The 23,087-nt window shown below is 29.5% G+C and overlaps 2 protein-coding genes across 7 annotated transcripts in view; one reads left to right on the forward strand and one right to left on the reverse strand.

Moving 5' to 3' along the window:
- Nucleotides 1-2,370: 2,370 nt before the first annotated feature.
- On the forward strand, nucleotides 2,371-4,544 carry LOC148227102 (carboxypeptidase Q-like). 2 transcript variants are annotated; one of them, XM_088202578.1, is made up of 4 exons: nucleotides 2,371-2,439; nucleotides 2,770-2,988; nucleotides 3,146-3,275; nucleotides 3,344-4,544. In XM_088202578.1, exons 1-4 carry the CDS (start codon nucleotides 2,393-2,395, stop codon nucleotides 4,442-4,444), a joined length of 1,497 nt encoding a protein of 498 aa, XP_088058704.1. In that variant the 5' UTR covers nucleotides 2,371-2,392; the 3' UTR covers nucleotides 4,445-4,544. The 2 variants fall into 2 exon arrangements, with proteins under 2 accessions (XP_088058704.1, XP_088058706.1); XM_088202580.1 differs by having other exon boundaries at nucleotides 2,371-2,415.
- An 832-nt stretch (nucleotides 4,545-5,376) lies between these two features.
- Nucleotides 5,377-23,087, reverse strand: part of LOC148227103 (venom dipeptidyl peptidase 4-like) — a 45,226-nt gene continuing 27,515 nt past the window's right edge. For 2 of the 5 annotated variants that reach the window (XM_088201105.1, XM_088201104.1), the window contains exons 2-18: nucleotides 22,202-22,274; nucleotides 14,396-14,609; nucleotides 14,231-14,325; nucleotides 14,085-14,159; nucleotides 13,756-14,005; nucleotides 13,103-13,272; nucleotides 12,938-13,035; nucleotides 12,047-12,158; nucleotides 11,881-11,976; nucleotides 10,697-10,833; nucleotides 10,419-10,629; nucleotides 9,928-10,121; nucleotides 9,665-9,859; nucleotides 7,302-7,459; nucleotides 7,147-7,238; nucleotides 6,945-7,070; nucleotides 5,377-6,531 (exon numbers count right to left, since the gene is read on the reverse strand). In XM_088201105.1, the coding sequence (XP_088057231.1) occupies nucleotides 6,433-6,531; nucleotides 6,945-7,070; nucleotides 7,147-7,238; nucleotides 7,302-7,459; nucleotides 9,665-9,859; nucleotides 9,928-10,121; nucleotides 10,419-10,629; nucleotides 10,697-10,833; nucleotides 11,881-11,976; nucleotides 12,047-12,158; nucleotides 12,938-13,035; nucleotides 13,103-13,272; nucleotides 13,756-14,005; nucleotides 14,085-14,159; nucleotides 14,231-14,325; nucleotides 14,396-14,609; nucleotides 22,202-22,240 (2,361 nt within the window). In that variant the 5' untranslated portion in view covers nucleotides 22,241-22,274 and the 3' untranslated portion in view covers nucleotides 5,377-6,432. Of the gene's footprint in view, nucleotides 6,532-6,944; nucleotides 7,071-7,146; nucleotides 7,239-7,301; nucleotides 7,460-9,664; nucleotides 9,860-9,927; nucleotides 10,122-10,418; nucleotides 10,630-10,696; nucleotides 10,834-11,880; nucleotides 11,977-12,046; nucleotides 12,159-12,937; nucleotides 13,036-13,102; nucleotides 13,273-13,755; nucleotides 14,006-14,084; nucleotides 14,160-14,230; nucleotides 14,326-14,395; nucleotides 14,610-16,399; nucleotides 16,477-22,201; nucleotides 22,275-23,087 lie in introns of those variants that run through there. The other 3 variants (XM_088201108.1, XM_088201107.1, XM_088201106.1) reach the window with 2 other exon arrangements.

The following is a 23,087-nucleotide window of genomic DNA, read 5'->3' on the forward strand; positions in this document are numbered from 1 at the left end:
TAGTTTTAGTAAAAATTGTAGTAGTATAAACAAAAATCCTAACCTACGTAAAGAATAACAGAAAGTGCCGATGGTGCAGATAATACAAAAGATGCCGATTGTACAAATTGTGCAGATAGTACTGATAATACAGATATTACAAATAGTACAGTTAGTACAAATAGTTCAAATAAAATTGATAGTTCAAATAGTATAGATTATAATAAAGTACATATAGTATAGATGGTACAGATAGTACATATAGTGCAGATAGTGCAAACATTGCAGTCATTGCAGATAGTGCAGATAGTGCAGATAGTTCAGATAGTTCAGATAGTGCAGATAGTGTAGATATTTCAGATAGTGCAGATAGTTTAGATATTTTAGATAGTTTAGATAGTTTAGATAGTTTAGATAGTTTAGATAGTTTAGATAGTTTAGATAGTTTAGATAGTTTAGATAGTTTAGATAGTTTAGATAGTTTAGATAGTTTAGATAGTTTAGATAGTTTAGATAGTTTAGATAGTTAGATAGTTTAGATAGTTTAGATAGTTTAGATAGTTTAGATAGTTTGGATAGTTTAGATAGGTTGGATAGTTGAGATAGTTTAGATAGTTTAGATAGTTTAGATAGTTTAGATAGTTTAGATAGTTTAGATAGTTTAGATAGTTCATATAGTTCAGATAGTTCAGATAGAGTGGACATTTCAGACAGTGCAGATAGTTCAGATAATGCAGATAGTTCAGATAATGCAGATATTGCAGATCGTACAGATAGTGCAAATAGTGCAGATAGTGCAGATAGTGCAGATAGTGCAGTTAGTGCAGATTGTGGAGATAATGCAGATAGTGCAGATAGTGCAGATAGTGCAGATCGTACAGATAGTTCAAATATTCATATAGTGCAGACAAAGGCTTCATTAGTTTCTAACATATTAGATGTGTCAGAAATTTCCAAATATGAAAGCGAATTCTGTCCAGTACCTCATAAATGTGCGCGTAGATTATATTACATATATTGTATTATTTTTCCTTAATTTAAATACATACATATGTATAATATTTTGATAAAAATATTTTTTAAATTTATTTATTTTGCTTATATTATTACTTTTTTTAAATTTACAATTTTTAAACACGGTTTTTTAAATTTAAGCAAGTAATCTTCGATTTTTCTATGTATATCACTTTTTACACATTTTTTTGTAGAACATATCCTCTGTGTAAAAAAAGAGTTGGTTGTATATGACAATTCTGCTCGGTGCAAGCGAACTAATGAAATGCCATTGTGAAATACGAAATAAGCCTCAAAGTGACTCTGTTAAATGAAACAAAGTATAGTTTAGTTCAGATTCGTTATTTGAGGTCGCTTTTTACTTTTTTATGAATATATTATTGCTATAATTTTTTCCAGTCGGCCTCTCGAGGAGAACGGGCCCCGGGAGTTTGTTCCCTTTCCCCCACCCCCCTCGGCAAGCCTGCAGATAATACAAATAGTTAAAATAATACAGATAGTATAGTTAGTAGTTACACGGTTAATATGTGTAATACATGTAGTACATTAAAGAGTCAACTTCAATTTAATAAAAAAATATTCAAAGCAATTATTGTTGTACTATAAATTATTAAAATTATGCTATCGGAAGCTATTGTGGTCAAGCATCCCAGTGGTGACAAACGTAGAGCTTAAATAGATATTTTCTACAATAGTTACAAACCGTCTTAGTTACGGAGATTAATGTCTATGGTTTTCAAAAGTCTTTTACGTTTACATCGCAGTCTTTTAGGTTTACGTTTGATTGAAAGGTATTCTAATAGGACGATTTCTTTTAAGATTTCTGTTTTTAAAACACCATTATTCAATTAACATTTTCTACTTGGTAACTATATTAAACTCCCCTCCCCCCCCCCCCCCCCACAAAGCAGCAACACATCTCTAAATAAATTTAGCCTTAGTGTTTTTATACAAATTAACTTTAGCATATTACTGACCTAATGTTAAAAGCTCCCACATCACAAATCATTGAAAAACATGGATGTTTAGTGATTTGTGATTTACTTTTGCTCTACAAAAATCATAACCCTAAATAAATATTTTAACAACACACAAATCAAACTAGTTTGGGAATTGGATATATTTATATTCATTATTTGTATTTTTAATAATATAATATAACTTATTCACTATATTTATTAATACAGCTTATCTTATAGCAACATAAAATTAAAAATGAAGAGTATTATTTTTCCAAATATACTATCAAATTTTTATACTTGAAATAATTATTGATACATTGGATTGATTTAATTGATTTTAAATTGTTTGCAATGCATGACAACACTAGAAGTTTGTTAGGGGTCATTGAATATAAAAAAGTTACTAGCAATTGCTAGTTAAGCACCAACCGGTTATCATGAATGACGTGCGACACTTTAAGTATACTCTTCTCCGTTATGTATCGTAAGCTACATGGATAAAATCATCTATATAATATAATATATATTATTTATTTAATTTCATAGCAATTAATTGCTTCATACACATTACTATATAAGTAGATACATACATATTTATTTTTGTGCATTTGAGCATATAAAATTAAAACGTAAATTAATCTGACAGTTTGACATTGTGATACTCTTTGCAAATAGCTATAAATATACAATAAACATTCAACATTTATTTGATTAGCTGTTCAAAACAATTGGTTATAAATTTCGGGTCATCGTCATCAATAATTGTATATTTAACATCGCAATGTCGAAAATAAAGTACAACCCTTTGTTACAGGCACTCAAAAATGCTATCTACAGTATTGGTTTTTATGCTAACTAGCGTACCAAATGTTTATTGCACTACTACAGTAACTACTTATGAAGAAATAAACGTTGAAGCTCTTTGCTATCTTCCGAATAGCATTAAAGATGAAATAGCTAGTTATGCTAATGTTACGGATACTATCATAGATTATTTCATTAAAGGGCCGTTTAAAGGTGAAACATACAGACAGTAAGTTAAACTATATTGATAAAGTTATATACTACTGTATAGTTCATCTAACTTTTTAACCTTATCCTGATAAGAATTATTAATAGCATTATTATTATTTCATCTTAACTTTATTGACATATTTAAAAGACATAATTCTTTAATGAAACTATCTTAGATTGGAAGAGTTTGTGGATACGTTTGGAAATCGAATCGTAGGTACTAAAAATCTTGAAAATGCTATCGATCATATGATTAATATGACAACATCAAATGGCTTGGAGAATGTTCATACAGAAGATGTTTTGGTAATACTATATTATATATTATAAATGATATCACACCTTAAGATATTGCGTTTTATGATATATTTTAGGCTCCATATTGGAATAGAGGAGAGGAATACGCAATGATGCTCACGCCTCGTCTCAAAAAACTAGCAATGCTCGGCTTGGGCTATAGCACTAACACCACCGATGAAGGTATCGTAGCTCAAGCTATAGTAGTTAAAAGTTTTGAAGAACTGGATAAATTACCTGATTGCAAAGTAGAAGGAAAGATTGTTGTTTACGATGAGGATTTTGTAAAGTATGGTGTGACGGTTAAATATAGATCAAAAGGAGCTTCGAAGGCTGCTAAAAAAGGAGCTGTTGCTGCTTTAATCAGATCTGTAACGCCATACTCGCATGCAACGCCACACACCGGAATGATGACTTATGAAGAAGGTATAAAGAAGATACCGATAGCTGCCATAACACACGAAGATGCCGATTTATTATGGAGGTTACAAAAGAGAGGAAAGGATATCACTTTAAGAATTGTAATGCCTAATTCCTTAACGGAAGCTACTTCAAGGAATACGATAGCTGAGATTGAAGGATATGAGAATAAAAAGAGTATCGTGCTCATATCTGGACATATAGATAGTTGGGACGTTGGAGATGGTGCAATGGACGACGGAGGTGGTAGTTTCATTTCTTTAATGGCACCAATCGCATTAAAGAAATTGGGACTTAGACCGAGAAGAACGTTAAGAACTATATTTTGGACTGCTGAAGAGCTAGGCTTGATTGGCTCTCGAGAATATCAAAAGAGACATAAAGACTCCGATCACTTTTTAAACTTTGTGATGGAGTCTGATATTGGAGTTTTTAAACCTTTTGGTATAAGTTATCAAGGAATCGAAACTGGAAGATGTATCGTACAAGAGATTCTTAAATTATTTGCGTCTATCAATACAACACAAGCTGTGTACGATGGGCCTGAATCAGACGTAGCGGCGTGGGTCGAAAAAGGTATTCCTGGCGGTGGATTATATAATGACAATAAAAAATATTTTTGGTACCATCACTCTGAAGCCGATAGAATTAACGTTTTAAATTCTGATGATATGGATAAGGCTGCAGCCTTATGGGCAGGATTTTCATATATTGTAGCAGATTTGAAGAATGATATGCCAAGAAAGCCAGACATATAAGCTGAAACTTATTTTATTCAATAGTTATATGAATGTGACTGATTTCGTTTTAAATATTGGATTGTTTTAGACGATTTTTTAATAAACATTAAGCTATTAACTCGAATTATTTATTTAATCCATAAAATATTAATATTTCACATGCATAACTTATTATTATAGTTGGTATATCTGTATGTCACTCGCCTGAGGTCTGAAACGTTATCTTAATGCTCTTTTAGAGCTCTGTTTGATGTATGATGGAGAGTCTAATTAAAACCTCAAATCATATGGTATTATAAAGTAATTTCCATAATGTTGAATATAAGTTTTACGCCTAAGAAAAATTGCATTGATATCTTTTTAAAGAAAATCTTTTGCTTAGTACGCAGCTCCACCACTCATACGGTGCCCTAAATACTTTTTCACTTCCACCGTCTCTTTAAACAGTCTTAAGGTGTGAAAATCTCTAGCTATAAGATCTGATGAGCTGTCAGTTAACTTCTCCCCTTGAGGAGTTAGCGTTCTTCTTGCATGCGACATTGAATTTCGTTTTATTAGGGCTCCGAGGGACCAACGAAACATTTAAATTATTGTTTAAACCTTAATTTTTTACACGCTACCTTTATACGAGCCATACAGCTTTTTAACGAACTTGCCAGACACAAAGATGTTTTCGGCGATAGCTTTTAGAAGCTGTAATACTATATGTGCTATACTGCAAAACTTTTAGGTATGCTCTACTATATTTTTTTAATTTAATAAACATTTTTTGTAGGAAAAATATTACCATAAATAAAAATAATTAACTAATATTAGTGTAGAAAAAATATTTCTTTAATAGTTTTCATGAATGGCTAGTAGTATATTTTTAAAACAATTAGAATTTATTACTAATTTAAAAAAAAAAATACACAAGGACAGATTAAATATGATTAATAAAATATTAGGCATAAATTTAATTATTTTATTACATTTATTCTGCTTTATATTTACATCACAACATAAATTCACATTTTTTGACTAATATAGTCAATCATGCATTAAATAATATATTTATTTTACATAAAATATTATCGTAAACATTGAACCATGTAATTATTATAAATAATTATAATTTAATAACACCCACACAAGTCAATGTGATGTTAATTATGAACATTGAATTTCTGTACGGCACAGTGAATAAAATTGGATTAAAACTTCATATAATTTACTAAAATGCAAAACAACGCAGAACAAAGAACATTGTTTTTTTTTTGTTATGTTCTTTAAAACACAATTAATTTTACAAAAAAATGGATGTTTTGAGGAAATCAGGTAACATGTAAAATTGTAACGATTTTCCTATTTGACTAAAATTATTTTTGAAAATTGGAGAGAAATTTAAAATAATGTACATTGTGTAAATAAAAAGACAAACAAATCAGTCTCCTCTAAAATTGACCAATTACTGGTTATAAACTACTTAACATAATTTATTAAATAATAATTTGTGATGAAATTAACATAGATTTAAATAGGTTTTGATGTGATATAAATATTTTATCTTGGACGAAACATTACTGGCACGTTTTAACTTATTCGGTGCCGGATCATAAAATATAATTAATAAAAACTATTCTTAGTTACATAAAACTTATAGTGATTTTATAGCATATGTAAAATAATTTATATCTGGCACTGATAGATTAAATATAAAAGATATATACATTCAGAATTCAATGGCAAATATGTACAAATTAATAATACATTATAACATCGATAAACATCATACCTTTTCACAACATTGATAAATTAAATATTTATTACATTAATTATATAATATGCATTTCGCCGTATTTACAATTTAAAGAGTTTAAAATGTATGATTAACAAACATTAATATTATACGGTACACACATCTATATTCATGTATTATATGAATGGAAAAAGTCAGTGTAACTCTTCATTTTGGCACACAAATCAATACTGATTATTGTATCTGTTTTACATACAAAAATAACTGTTTAATCGTCAGTAATGAGATTCGTTTGTAGGAACTGTTCAATAGAGTGATAAAAATGTTTTTTAACGCCAGTCAGTCCATGATCTTCATCAGGATAACTCTGTCATAAAAAAATAGATTAATTTATTACATAAAAATTATTGTTTTATACATAATTTACAAAACATGGTTTACAGGTTGTAAATCAATAAATCGTTATATATTTTTCCACAAACGCTTTTTCTTGCAGTAATCACCACAGCACCATAAACTATTAATTGGACTCTTTTCTTGTTACTTAACCAATAGAGGCAACTATTTTGAATCTTATATTGACAACACAATGTAACTAAATATTATTTTCAGTGTAGTAATTTTCATTTTCTTCAGAAGATATGAAATTTAACAATAAACATTGACTTACAAACTATATCATGGACTCTCATTCTTATGAAAATGAATGAAAATACTTTCAATAAATTGCTTATAAATTAATAACTAAATTATCTTCAACAAAAATCATATAATAATTACCAATTGTGTAAATAGTACATCATTTAATTGCAGCATTCTCGATAACATCATGGATTGTTGAAAGTGTACATTATCATCCATTGTTCCATGAACCAACATAAACTTCTTAGTGCCAATAGCCAATGTCTGAAAATAAGAATCAATCAGATTATATTATTCATTATACAGCAAAATATACTTATTGAAAATATAATAAATTCACATTTTTTATTGTGTTCAACTGAGATTTTTGATAGCCTAATAAATTGTCTTCGAGAATCGGCAAACCCATGTACCTCTCTGTGTACATTGAATCTAAAATGATAAATCAGATTTAAAGCCAAATAATAAGCAATCATAAAATTAGTGCTATATTACCATAATATAACCAGTCAGTTACTGGAGCGACAGATATGGCACATTTGAAGGTGCCTTCTCCTCGTGCAAGAGCTAGAGCTGACGCATATCCTCCATAAGACCAGCCCCATATACAAGTACGATTGGCATCAATGTATTTTAAGTTCTGTTGTAAACGCCTATTGAAATAATATTAAGCTATTAAATAAACATTCTTAACTAGTAAATCAGTCTTTTTGAGATTTTTATAAGTAAAAAATAATGTGAACAATGAATCACACTTTTGACGTGAAGTAATCTCTATGTTTAAAAAGAAGTGCAGATGCTTATTCATTACTGAGTAGCGGCACCCACTTTCTAAGATTAAATATATTTCCTGTTACCTAAAGATGAATTTAATCTTTTTTTAAATCTGAACAACTATGTTGTCAAATTCAAAAAGATATTCAAAACACGATACATACTCTATACTTCTATGCTAATCTCTAAATCTTTGAAACCAATTTTTAGCAATCGTAGCTCAACTGAGTGTCGTTATATGCAGGCTTGCCGAGAGCGGAATAATTCCCGGGGCCCATTCTCCTTGAGGGGCTTGACTCTGGACAAAAATTATAGCAATAATATATGTATAAAAAAAGAAAAACCGACCTCAAATAATGAATCTGAACTAAGCTACAGCTGTTTGAGATGTATGTACTGATGTATTTCAGGTATAAATTCTTTCAGTCCTTTTTATACATACAAGAAATAAAAGGAACGGAACATTGCCTTCAAAAGTACCCACTTTCCAGGTAGTACTTTCACAAAAAACATTATTATTCTAAGGGACAGATTGCAGTTTTTAATGCGGCTACGTTTGTGTTAAAATTTGTTTGCGAATTATTGTTGACTTCATTGCTTTTTGAACGTTTAAAAAATATTAGACATGAGAGGAAATATTCAACAAATGTAAATTAGTAGCAGTAAATTAAGGTATTTGATCTGAAATTTCAGATCATATATCTAAGGAAGAAGCAAAGAAATAACGAAAAATCAACATCAGCACCAGCAAAATTATATAAATGTAATGTATAGATTGTACTATCAGTAATTTGACAACTGAATTTAATGCAGCAAAATAAATAAATAATACATTATGTTCCATGTGATTATTCCTAAAAGAAAATCTAGAAAAAGTAGTCTCAAATCTATCCCGAAAATATTTTTTAAAATATGTCATTTCAGTAAAATCATATCAGAATACATTTTCACCAGTAGATATATATTTTTTCCAGTAAAAATATAAATTATCTTTCAGGTGCTAGTAAAATTATATGATTTCAACTTTTCTATATGTGTAGTTACATACTTATCATTATTTATTTACATCTGATGTATTAATGTTGCAGTGAATGTTTATTTTTTGGTAAAGTTATATTTTCACTAGTAAAGTCACCAGTAGATCCATATTTCTACTAGCGAATATATAATTTAACTGATAGATGCTAATATGCTGTTCTAAAATGTCTATGAAGCTAAATTTGACAGTTGTGAAACGTCCATTTGCTGTTCAAACCCAAATCTAACCTAATGAAAGTTCTAAAATTATAGTTTTAGAACTTTTATTAGATCAAGACCAAAATACAAACTAAGCCAACTCATCTATCAGGGGGAAATAAGTAAAAGAATAAGTACAGACAGACATTGCATCTTGCATTTCGATATTACACTATGTTTTAAAAATATGATCGCTATCCTTATCGATATTGGTATGCACCTCTAATATAAGAGAGCTGATCAAAGTATTTTCAAACCGAATTTTGGTCAATAGGAGAGCGCAAAAACAATTATCACTTCTCATAAGGCAAAAATTCACGTCAAAAGCACTAAAATTCGGAACGTTCGGAAACGAGCAGATGTTAAAAAATATAAAAAATACCATTTTTGTCATGAGGCCCGGAATCATTGTTTTCAACATTCGAAAAAATAATGCCAGTTAGCATGTTTATTTTTAAATTATCGTTAGTTATTGCCTTAAAATTACGTCGAAATTTATTGCCAACAAATTTTAATGCAACAATTATATGTGATCCCGACAATACCAACATTTAAAGGCAAGAATGTGTTTATTTCCAAATTCAAAATTCGCCATAACATTTAATAAGTGAAAATGATAGTTGCTGAATATGATAAAAGTTAACTTAATGAATGTTTCTATCTTAGTCAAAATTAAGTTAGTGTCACAAGAGGAACAACAAAAATGTATGTACAATGTGTTAGTGGATCAAATAATCTATTAAAAAATATTATTCTAAGCATATGCAAGGTTTAAATACTCGCGAATGTATGAACTGATAACCAATAATATCAACATCAGCTTAAAATTATTCAATCTACATACTAACCTTGTAACGTTTATTTGATCGTCGATTTCAACGCTGCCCAACTGTCTGTAACCCGCAAACAAATTATTGTTTCCTTTCAAGCTTGATCCTCTACCGTCTATGAGAGCAATTATTATATTATATCTAGTCACTAAAGATGCACCCCAATCTAAACTCCATTTTTCCAGTACTTGTGCTGAATCAGGACCAGCATACCTATCGTTCAACAATTCATTATTGCGATCATTTTTTATGGATTATAGTATCAAATTTTATTAGCTTACACATTGACAAGCATAGGATATTTCAGATTTCCTGAGAGGTCTGCGTTCATCGGAGTCATGAGTAAAACTTGAGCTGGAGGCAACGGTTTCGGTGCCACTTGAACCGTCATTCTTTTTATGACTGGTAAACTAATATCTTTTAATTGTTCGGTTATCTGTTCATTCAAGTCCCAATTTAATAGTTTCTCTCCGTTCTAAAATAAATTTAAAAATAGTTTTATGGTTGTATAATATAACAAAAATCTTGATTATCTCGCTTAGTGTAATTTCAAACGTGCTGGATGAATTCACCCGGCACCGGGCCGGCGCCGTTTTTAAACCCTTCACACGTGGCCGGTCTCTGGCCGGTTTCTTCCCAACCAAAAGTAAGTACTAGCCCATACAACATCATCCTCACTACACGGCGCCGGCCCGGTGTCAGGCGAATCCATCCGGCACGTGTGAAGCTACACTATTATTTAAAATGCAATAAACAAATGATAATAAAAAACCTTTGTATATAAATATATTTCTGGTATTTGGGGTCCCATACAAGAGACGCTTAGATAAGATCCATCTTTGCTCATTGACACTTCATTATATAAACATTCACTTCCGGAGGAATGTTTGATTTTGCACGTAAAGCAATCTATTTGTCCATCCAAGGTTGCAGTGTACAAATGTTGATAGGCAGAATCATTGACACTCGTAGCCATAAACCATCTGTAAGCATTATGAATTATAAATTATATTACCAAATATTATAAAATACAAACAAAGTAATTTTTACATTTTCTGCAAGCTTTCATCATAATACACCAATTCGATAACGTTATTTTTACTATTGGTGATAAACTCTGTATCCCAAAGATCTTCGTTGGTTTCTTTGAATAAAACAATCTGTCTCCAAGAATCATTATCGATTGCCTGAAATATATAATAATTTTTTTTAATTTAAAAAGTAAAAACATGTTTATTTCTATGATCCTTTTATTTTTTAGTGATTTGTCTTTGTGCTACAAACTGCTTCAATTCATTGTCTTTTATAATGACAATAAATAAACTAAAAGACAGTCGCTGAAGGTGTCAGAAATTTCCTTGTAAAATGAATGCTTTTCTAATTTTACATCACAATGTCATGAGAACAGCTATATGTGATGGCAAATGAAAGTAATTAAACAAAATACATACCTATGGTCAAACGTTAAAGAATACAATATAATTGGAAACTTAAAATACGTCATTTCAGTGAAATCATAACAAAATACATATTCACTAGTGATTTTTTTTTACTTTTATTTTTTTTAATTAAAAATTTATTTTAACTAGTGAAAATATAATTTATCTAACTGGTGCTAGTAAAATTATATGACTTCAACTTTTCCATATGTAGTAATATATACATTTACATAATTAACATTATTTATTTACATGTGATGTATAAATGTTACAGTGAATGTGTATTTTTACTAGTGAAGTTCAAATACATTTTTACTAGTAGATACATATTTTTAACTGTATATGAGAGACAGGTAGTATATTGACGGTTTGCGAGAAAAGTTTTAGGTATAGAGATATCGAATGAATTGCCTAAGACACTTATTCTGATTTATTAGAAACATGGCCAACATAATTGTTTTGGCCAACGGCTGAGGCGAATCAGCAGCGCCTCTTGCGCCAGAAATATCGTCCGATAGTCATAGCGACTGGTCCTGGAACGGCAAACCTATTAAATGGTATTTTTTGTAATTTAAAAGTAGGCCATTTAAAGGTTGACATTGATCTTTCACTGGTTCTTCGAAGCACCATTAAAATGGCCAGATAGCCAAGAAAACCGCTAACCTTTCCTCGAGAAAAGAAGTTTAAACGACACTATTAAACTAGAAATCAAGTTCACGCAATCCGCTCGGTAGACCGCGGCTATGCTGAGAGACTGAAATTACTTTTAAAGTTATTGTATCCTCACAATCTCACCTTTGGTAATATTGCAAAAGAAGCGTTGCCTTTAGAGTTGAAGATCAAGGGACGCAGCATATCGACCCACCCGTGCTTCTCTTTATAACTGTATATCTGGAATATTAAATTAAAATTTAAGAATAAAATTGCGTTTTAAAATTGTTATCAATAATTTATAACTTACTTCTTTACATATCTCATCGCACATAGTAATGATAAATTCATTTTGTATTCTATTTGTCCAAATCACGGCTACTCCTGAGCTGTTAGCGAATGATACTGACGCCAAAATGGGCCTGTAAGGCAAATTGAAATCATGATTAATAAAAAACGGATAAATGATTATATGTGAGACATCCTTTTTATTGTTTAATAAATATATATGTTAACTAAAATCTAATGAATATCCAATTATCTTAAAAACAATCATTATAGAGTTATATGTAGATACATTACTTCAAATTCAGAATTGTCAATGAAAATTTTGTATTAAACTCAGATAATGCTGGCCGGCCATTTCTTCATGTAGTTTAATTATTTTCATGACACCACTGGTTGTTATCTCGATTATTTTCATTTTAGTTTTAGCAATATGCGACAAGTTTAGTGAAATCAATATTTTTAAGACAAATATATACAAATGTTACCATGACCAAAAGCAAATTTAAAAAAATCAATTAGGATTTTTTTATCATTTTCTATTAAATTTATTTATCCATAAGATAAATATTTTTTTTTTAATTATTGCTGGAATTATTCATCATTTGATCATTAGCTCTCATTGACCCTCGAAAATATACTTATTTATTTGTATGTTTGTATAAAACCTTGAATTTTATTTTTTGCTGGTTAGTGTTGAAGGTTTTAATTAATATCTGTTAAATCTTACTATCATAAATATTTCATGGATTTTAACCTTTTTAAATGAAAAAATTATAAAAATGCATTTATCTCCATTGATTATTCAACACTATAATATTATTTTTTTATGAATGTAAATGTCTTATTAATGTTAATTACTTATTATGATATTCATGAAACATTGCCCTAAGCTGGCTTATTTTACAATACTTACAGATCCAACTTATCAGGAATTTCTAATTCAGTAGTCGTCGAAACTGAATCGGTGAGTGCAACTTTGAACAATGAAATTTCTGGATTTTCGGTGCCTACCTAGTACAAGAAAAGTGGATATATAATGATGAATCACTACAATTGAATTATATTAGGAATAACATACCTTCGGATACTTCACGGAGAAAGCTTTAACGTATTGATATTCAATACTTCCAGGATTTCCATAATACGGTATCGTCATGGCTTTAGTGAGACTATCATTAAATTTGGCGTAGACGAGATGTGAGCCATCTCCGGAGAACCAAATTGCTCTATTTGATGTTAGAATTTCCTCTGAAATTATTTAATAACTTATATTATCATGGATTTAATCTTTGCTTATTATTTTGCTGATGACTTAAGAAGTATTTTATAGAATAGATTATATTCAGAATCATATGGATAGGTTTATTATCATTTATATTAAAAAATAATTTATTCTCATCTAAGTCTTTACAGTACATATTTTGAACGATGGTTTTACGCTTGACTAAACCAAGTTTTTATTCTTAACTTTTTTTATCAATATATTTTTACTTATATATATACAAAATAATTTAATTATAAAGTGATAATCTTAACAAGTATTTATAATTTTTAATTAATTAATACTAATTTTATAAAGCCTCCTATAAAACTTTTCAATGTGTACAATACTAGCATTTAATTTATATTTTTATTTAAATAACTTATTTTTTTATATTTATTGCAGATTGATGTTTGACTGTTGATAAAACATATGTAATTACAAAAGATATATTTCTTTATATAACAAACCTTCATAAACCCAATCTGGCACTCCATTATACACAACTCCAGGTAATCCATCGAACGTCAACTGTTGATATACTGCTATTGCTGATGACTTGTAATATATATTGTTGTTTTTGACATATATAAGAGAATTGTTTTGGGGTCCCCAAATCACTAATTCCAAATACGCATCTTTATCAGTATGAACATTGACATGTTCAGACGTCTCTATGTCTATAATCATATACATGGCTGAATAGCTATGCCTGTAATGCTAAATATAAATTAATAATAAATTAATTAACACATCATAACAGTATTAAATACACGTTCCATATAAAAAAAAAACCAACCTTTCTATAATTATAAGCAAACAATAAAAACTTTTGATCGGCTGATATTTGATGGTCGAACGAGATTTGTGAGAGCTATTAAAAAAATTAAAAACGCATTAGATTACTATGTAGTTAAAAATTAACTATCCTAATGATTTACTTACAGGATTATTTTTGCCTATCAAAACAATGTGCCTTTTATTTTTCGCGTCATATAACTTCAGGTCATTGTCTTCGCTTAAGTAAAGCAATTGATCATCTGTAAATAAATCGTAATTATAGATAATATAACAAGTAATATATTATAATAAGTTAAGCTAAACCCATACCAGATATCCACGTAGCATTGAACCTATTCGGTTGTAATGTGCCGTTCAATACACTTTTGAGAGGAATCGGAGTTGGCCGTTCATTATTTTCTTCGTCGCTTGTACCCGATAGTAAAACGATTGCAGCCGCAACCAGGATGATGATAATGAAGAAAAGTGTGATAGCTCCCAACCAAACTTTCCATTTCTTACGCTTTGACTTCTCCATGAGTTCCTGAAACATTGAAATAATTATTAGCATAGGACAATGGTTGGCAAACTGATGAAATTATTTAAGGACCCTTAACATTAAAAAACATTTTAGCACTTTACGAGTTATAATTTTTTTTAGTTTTATTGTCAGGACCATTTACATTTGTTGTGACGAAATTAGTCACTAAAGACTCACACTCACTTAAGCATTTGCATCATCAACAAAAAGATTTTCTTAAAAACCGTGGATAAAGTGGGTATCAAATGCAAAATAATGCAGTTCGAACAAATACCAAGCATCCTTGAATTAGACATTCCATATAATGACTGTCAACAAGCCTAGTAAAATGTGAATTAGACAATAAAAAAGAGTCTGATTCTACCCCAAATCATTGACATTAGTTAGATGATCACGGACCACAAGGAACATTTAACTTCTCTCATTTCCTCAATGGTATAAAGGCATTTCCCCCTCTCTCCTTAATTTGGTCAGAAAAATGCATTTCATTTGATGAAATACTATTTATCTTAATTAAAATGAAATATTAAAAAAAAGACTACTGGATGGCCAACTTTTGCCCCCCCCCTTATAAAATGAATGACGTATGAAATGACATCCCTGCTTATAAACCAAAAATTCTCGGATTATTAACAGTCTCGAATCTATCCCGAAAATATTTTTTTTGAATATGTCATTTCAGTAAAATCAAATCAGAATTCATTTTTACCAGTCGATATATATTTTCACTAGTGAAAGTGAGTTTTTTTGCGTAGAAATATATACATTTACATACTTATCATTATTTATTTACATTCAATGTATAAATGTTACAGTTAATGTGTATTTTTCAGTTAAGTTATTTTTTCACTAGTGAAGTCCAAATACATTTTCACCAGTAGATATAAACTTCTACTAGCGAAAATATAATTTAACTGATAGGCACAGATTTGACACTCAATTTGACAGTTGCGAAACGTTCATTTGCTGTTCAAACCCAAACCTAACCTAATGATCTAAAAATAAATATAGTAATAATAAATAAACTTCAGTAGGTCAAGTATAAAATACAAACTAAGCCAACTCATCTCTCACGAAGAAATAAGCGGAGGAATAAATACAGACAGACGTCACATCTCGCATATTTCTCCATAGTTTGTCTGCATTTCGATATTGCACTATGTTTTAAAAATATGATAGCTATCCTTACTGATATTACTACCAACTTCTAATATAAGAGTGCTTGTCAAAGTATATTCAAACCAAATTTTGGTCAATAAGAGGGCGCAAAAACAATTATCACTTCTCAGAAGTCAAAAATTCACGTCAAAAGCAAAAAAATCGTGTCTGCGACGGTGCTACGATTGTTATGAACGCTCATCGATTAATTCGTTATTAATATTTTTGCGTGTTTGAATGACGCGCGTTATTAACCAGCGTAGCGAGATATTTTACCATTCATAAAAAAAAATTGTGAATATATAAAAAATGTTTTAACAAAGACCCGCTAGATAATAACATGAACAAATGTTTAATTAAACAAAACATTTCAGAACCCCGTTAATTAATACAATATAACAGCTCTTTAAACCATTTTTTCATAAGCTTCGAAACACACGTCTATAAAAAGAATAATGGTCTCGCATTGAATAATCATTGTTGTACGTAACATTTGTAATTATCGAACGGTCGCCCAGAACTAGGTACCTAATAAATTACGCGTTTATTAATAGATGGATCGGAAGCGAAGCTAAACAATATTGCGATTGGTTATAGCTTGGCATTATAACTAATATAAAAATAAGATACTTCACAGATCACTTTCGCACTTATAGCACGACCTCACTCTCGGTGAGCACACACTCAACTCAGCTCAGCTCAGCTCACACTCAACGAGGAACTAAGAAGGTATAAATTATATATGTACATAAACAAATAAACATATATATGTGCACTAAGTTGTCTATCAAACAGCTCGTTCAGATAAAAAGTCACATATTTCAGTCACTCATGCCGAAAAAATATTTAAAAATGACTTATATTTGTGGAATAGTATCAATCTTTTATTTCTGCATTTATTAAGAATATTTTAATTTACACTATATAAAATGATTTCAATGATAAATAAGTAGAAGCAAATAATGCATTCAATTAATAATGCAAAGCTGCACTGCTGAATCTGTAACGTCTGGTCATCATAACTTAAAGCAACTCTGCTTGGTATAAACACGCCCTTTTTCTATGTTATTTCATTTACGTTTAAAAATTTGTTATTGCTTTTTGATTGACATACAATCACAACCGGATTAATCCAAACGCGTGAGTAGTGATAGCCATTCACAACTCGTGACGTATTTGATTCATTTTTCCTCGAGATAAATGTACGTAGTCCTATTGACCCGAATGACGTCGAATCGAAATTGAATCGCAATACTTTTATGCGATTCGAAATTGAACTCTCGCCCTCGAGTTCTAAAAGTGCAGGGCCTTTTAACACTCCCATTTTCATTTACACAATGAAAAAATATGACCTGCCATTGTCAATTTCGATCGTTTGTTCCCAACAATCGGTGTGCTTTGTATTTGATGAACATTGAAACACTATTGAATGTTCTGTGAGAGGCTAGAATGGGTGATTCCTAGGACCAGATAACTGAGAGAACTGAGTCCATAAAGATTAGTTACAATATATTAGGTAATCCCGGAATTAATGTCGTTTTTTTAATAGGCAACTTTGGCTTAGTATTTTTGGGTCCGATGAGCAGTGAAGACGTGCGTTGTAATTTTTTTCTTCTCTGTGATCCTTTGCCTTTCTTTTAAACAAAAAAAAACTTTTCTACCCCATTTACAAACAATGGCAGAGACGTGTCCTTCGGAAACACATTTAAGAAACTGTATGCTGTTTTCGTTTCATTAAAAAAAAACTGCGACAGAAGCAACAGAATGCATTTATGACATTTACGATGATATACTGGACAAAAGAAAGTGCCAAAGTGGGTTCAAAAAATTTCCAACGGGCAATCTCGATTTGAAGGACGAGCTTCGAAGTGGACGGCCCAGTCTAGTGGATAGTCCAGCTCTAAAGGCGGAAATCGAAGCAAATCCGATTATGACCATTGATGAATTATCGAAGAAAGTCGGCACATCACGGTTGAACACCCATCGTTATCTTGAGAAACTGCGAAAAGTTAAAAAATAAGGTATCTCGGTTCCTCACGCGCTCACCGACGCAACAAAGCTCAACGCCTCAACACATGCAAAATACTGCAAGAAAAGCAACATTTTACCCCGTTTCTCCATGACTTTATCACCAGAGACGAAAAATGGGTTCTTTATCATGATATAAAAAAATAGAAACAATGGTTAAATCGAGGTCAAACCCCAATTCCAACACCAAAACCAGGACTACATCCTCGGAAAGCATTATTGTGTGTGTGGTGGGATTCGAAAGGTGTAATTTATTATGATGTTTTAAAACAAGGGCAAACTGTTACTGCAGCCCTCTATTGTGAACAGATGGACAAATTAAATACGACGTTACAAAAAATTAGACCTGCTCTTGTAAATAAAAGTAATGTCATTCTTCAACATGATAACGCCCAGCCGCATGTTGCCGATATTACCCGTAAAAAAATCCAGGACCTTAGCTGGGATGTTTTATTGCATCCACCCTATTCTCTGGACTTGGTACCGAGCAACTTTCACTTATTTCGCTTTTTAGAAACGCAATTAGGGAACAAAAAATTCGACAATTCGACAAAAACTGAAATCGGGTCTTTCGGAGTTCTTCGAATCTAAACCAAAAGCCTTTTATGAATAAGGAATTTTAGATCTAGTAACAAGATGGCAAAGAGTCGTAGATAACACTAGAAATTACTTTGTATTAAAAAAATATTAAATAATTGAAAAAAAAAATAAGTTTGAGTTTTAATAAAAAACGACATTAATTCCGGGATTACCTAATAGTTACACATAAGTTTTTATAAATATTTTATTTAAGAAATATTAGGCGTTTTTATGTTGGCTTTGTGTAAATTTGAGTGATACAGCTTGATCTTAATAAATTAAATTAAAATTGAAATTTTATTATTGATTACTATTTGTTAATGAAAGACTAAATATGTGCATACATGATGATATTCCTGACAAGATACATGCATTGATTATCTTTAATCGTAGACAATATTCAATTGCATAAAACTAAAAACTGAAGTAAAATATCAGATAGATAGGTTAATACACTAAATCTCTAGTCATCACTTTAAAATTTAATACTCCGTTAATTTAAATCAATATCTAATATGTCCGTTCTATATATTAATATGTTTGGTTTAAATATAGTTTTATAAAAATAGTTTCGTTTACCACTAAAATAATTTAAAAAAAAACTGGTAAGATCTACAGACTATAGAATCCAAAATATAATACATCAATATCTGTAAGAAGTTATTAACCATTTAATTAAGTATGTTTGAGGTCTATAAATTTAAAATAAAATAAAATAAAAAATTATAATATTGTATCATAATCCATAGTATAAAATGTATCTAACCGATTACTGTTTTATGTCCTCAAACAATTTAAAGCGATTGAGTCATGAAAAGTATCAATAAACTACAATGTCTGTAATTAGAATAAATTGCTCTAAAATATATATCGCATTCAATAAGTATTGAAAAACAATTTTACTGCATTAAAATATTTAAACGATCTACCTCGGTTAAATTATGCAAAAGAAAACATTATATTGGCGTTAAAATTAAAAGGGAAGGTAATAAAAATTAAATAAGAAGCATTTTCATCAGGTAACTAGATTTAAAATCAAGGATCTTCAAATTCGAAATAAACGCCATTAGTATTGAGACACCATTTTCAATTATGTAATTACAAATATGTAGGTACAGATATGTTCCATATAATTTATAATATTCATACATTGGATTTCAATAAATATTAAAAACCTTTGCATTATACACTTTAATAACAGCTTTTAATAATTTTAAAATTTAAGTTGGCATTTTGAGATCACTAAATCATACCAGCATATAAAGACGATCAAAAAAGTTTTGTTAAAACGAAATTTGATATTACCAATACACAGAACAACAGGAAATTACATTTCTGTTAAGAAAAAATATTTTAAAATTATAAATTAAAAAAAAAACAGAAGCATACATTTTTTCTAAGACTTAAAAAAGTTGGCCTTGTAAGTATGAATTATTATGATTTTCCCAAATAAACCAAGGAAATAAAAGCCATACAATTGACAAAATAATCTGGTGTATATAACTTAATTACGCAGTTAGGTTTAAAATGAAACTACAAAAGTATTATTTCAAAAATAAAATCACTAACTTCTGATTTAAAATTGACTTGTTATAAAAAAATATTTGCAGTTAAAAAATAAAAAGTTTTTTTCTAATTAATAAACCAATTCAAGTATTGTAAGATATTTTTAACCCTTTAAACGCCAGCGACTTTTTAGCGAGTCACCTGTTATTTCTCTTTAAGTGTCAGTATCTCTTTCCAAAAATAATTGCTGTAAGCACAGCAAACACATTCCCGAATTGTATATTTCAAAGAAAAACCGTATTGATAAACGTACCGATTTTGAAGCTACCGTTACGTTAAAAAACAATGACTGTTTGATTTTATCACGTATCTTTAGTTTTAGTTCAAAATTAGTTGTAAATGTACTGCTGATACAATACATTTGTGTGTATCTAAATTTGACATGAGACGCTGTAACATTTATATATTACATATTTTTTATCTGTCAATCAAAGTAATTGTGCGATAAAGTTTTTTTTATTAAAGTAGGGTCCAACGATCTTAATGCAAATGCTTTAGTATACTCTTTTAACAATGCTTTGGATGATCCAAACAATATAATAAAAAAATATATATTATTTTTAATTCCAATACATTGCTCAATTGTAACAGTTGATTTGAAGTCGATCTAATTGGCAACATCGTCATTCAATGGACTGTATAATCCGGTGTTTCGATACCTGTTCGGCAGATATATGCAGCGACTCTTGTACTTGCTTAAATAAAATCCACGGTTTTTATTTATGCACTTAGAAACTGCTAATAGACCGTCAGTGGACGTTCGCTTGGATGCGCAATATTCTTTATTTACGTCGACAAAAGAAAACAATTTAATTTTTAAAAATCTATTAGTTTTATGGCCTCTTAAGCGACGAGTAATCATGATATATGTTATTCTAATCTCAAAATAAATAATATTGAATGATCAACATTTTCATAACATAACAATGATAAATTATCTAACTCAAATTTTTCCCTAGAGATACATTGTTTTTTAGTATGTCCAGTATTTATTTAGATATGTTTCTATGGTATTATGGTATTATTGAAATGATCTGTAAAAGATGTAGATATTTTAAATAATAAATAAAAAGCATATGTCTTAAAAATGTTTTTATAAGAACTCGAGCTCATTGTTAAAAAATCGAATCAAAGAAACGGAACTTTTAATGATGGTAATACTGCTTAAAAATGTTTCAGTGAGTATACATGCTTATCAAATATAACTACGTTATGTAATTCTTTAAATTGTAACTCACATCTATTGTTGAATAATTTATACCTCTGAGAGAATAAATAACTTCAAAAAAAATTAAATAAACTATGCATAAAATTACTAACGTTCATCAAATTTTTGACCCTTATATTTGGACGAGCTGACGAATTTGTGTTGATGTTAATATCATACAATACTTTAACTACTACTAGGCATTGGCGTTGGCGTTTGTGTATTTGGGGATAATTGATACGCGGTTTTGATCTAACATAATTCAAAATTTATGAGTGTCCTAATATCCAAAGTCAGTAAAATTATAATTATCTTTCATCTTAAGATCCTTCATAGATCTTGTTTATATTGTATGGTATAGTAGCTGTTATATATAGAGTATCAAATTATTTTCTTCGTGTGTATGTGTTCCAATAATTAAATTGATCTTTCCTCCGGCGTATTATATTATGTTTCGATTGTGAAAGTTTTCAAATTGTAGCTTCTCTCGCCGTGAAAGTGTCTACATTCCAAAGTTAAACGAACGCCGTATAAACGAAGAATAAAGATAAACATAAACGTTTCAGTTCGCCGAAATTACGTAATTAAAAAGACAATACTTTGACAAAGATGAAATTTCAAAAGTTTAAGATTGAATTTGAACTCCACAATAGATATACGAATTGATCGCCTGACATTAACATAATGTAATTACTTCTATCGTACTAGTTAAAAAATCAATGAAAAGTACAAGATTTTAATATTTGTTACTCAATAAAAAATATATGTAAAATATTTAAATGGCAATGTATTACATAATAATATGTATAAAAATTACTTTATACATCTAGAATGTGTTAAGCCAATTAAAACATTTATAAACATAGAGAATATATATATTAGTATCAAGCTACCCTTATAAATAATGCAAGACAATTTTCCTTCATTAATTTCTATTCTTAAATAAGCTTCAAACAGTAGATCGATACGCGTAGGCCAAATCCGATATTCTGTACATGTTATCGCAAGACGACAATACTATTTATTATAATCGTTATATTTTTATAGCATTACTCACCTGATTACTATTTCCAATTTCTAAACTAGCTCGAGCCATGTTGTAGCGGCCGAAAACTTTTTCAATGTTGTCCCTATAAAAACGTACACTTTTATTTATGTTTTATCTTACACTTTACCAAAATATTTTATTTATTTTATATGAATTTTCATTAACTACTGTTTAATAGGTTATAGATTTCCATAAACATTTATTATACACACTTTAAAAAATATATAAATGTTAAGCTGAAACATTTTGTTTATTTAAATCAAGATAAGATTCAGTCCTAAATATTTTCAATCATGATTTTTGATAGAATATCAATAATGTATCAGTCTTGAAACCTAAGAAATTTAAGCGAAAGTTAATATTTATATTCTAAGAAGTTCCTCTTAGTAAAAATTGGTATTAAAGTATTGCTACAGAGATGCTACGATGCGTTCGCTGAACTTATTTAATAAAAAAAAGTAAATAATATAGGTATAAATATCTATTGGTTCATTGGTTATAAGAAATGAGGTTGAAAGAGCAATCATAAAAGATAAAAACAAAAAAGCTACATAAAGGTCACGATGAAACACCTACCGAAATAATAAAACTATTACAAACAAGCGCTAGTTAATTTATTTATTGCAATTAATAAAAAATTCGATTCATGACCATCAGATAAGCAAAACACGGTTTATATTTTGCAAAATTTTAGAAGCTCTTTTTAGTGCAACGTTGAGATGTTAAATTAGATATTTTATTTATGCTTTTTTGATTTAGCAAAGTGATGGAAATTAAATTAAAGATCTTCACAAAAATACGATATTGATCTATTCTTATTAATTATTGTAAAACAAAAAGTAAAAATTAGAATAAGCAACGTATCAACAGATGATAGTCTCCGACTATAAACCTG

The sequence above is a fragment of the Plectrocnemia conspersa genome, unplaced genomic scaffold, assembly GCF_051122295.1.
Source record: "Plectrocnemia conspersa isolate PC_06_02 unplaced genomic scaffold, ASM5112229v1 ptg000013l, whole genome shotgun sequence".
NCBI lineage: Eukaryota > Metazoa > Arthropoda > Insecta > Trichoptera > Polycentropodidae > Plectrocnemia > Plectrocnemia conspersa.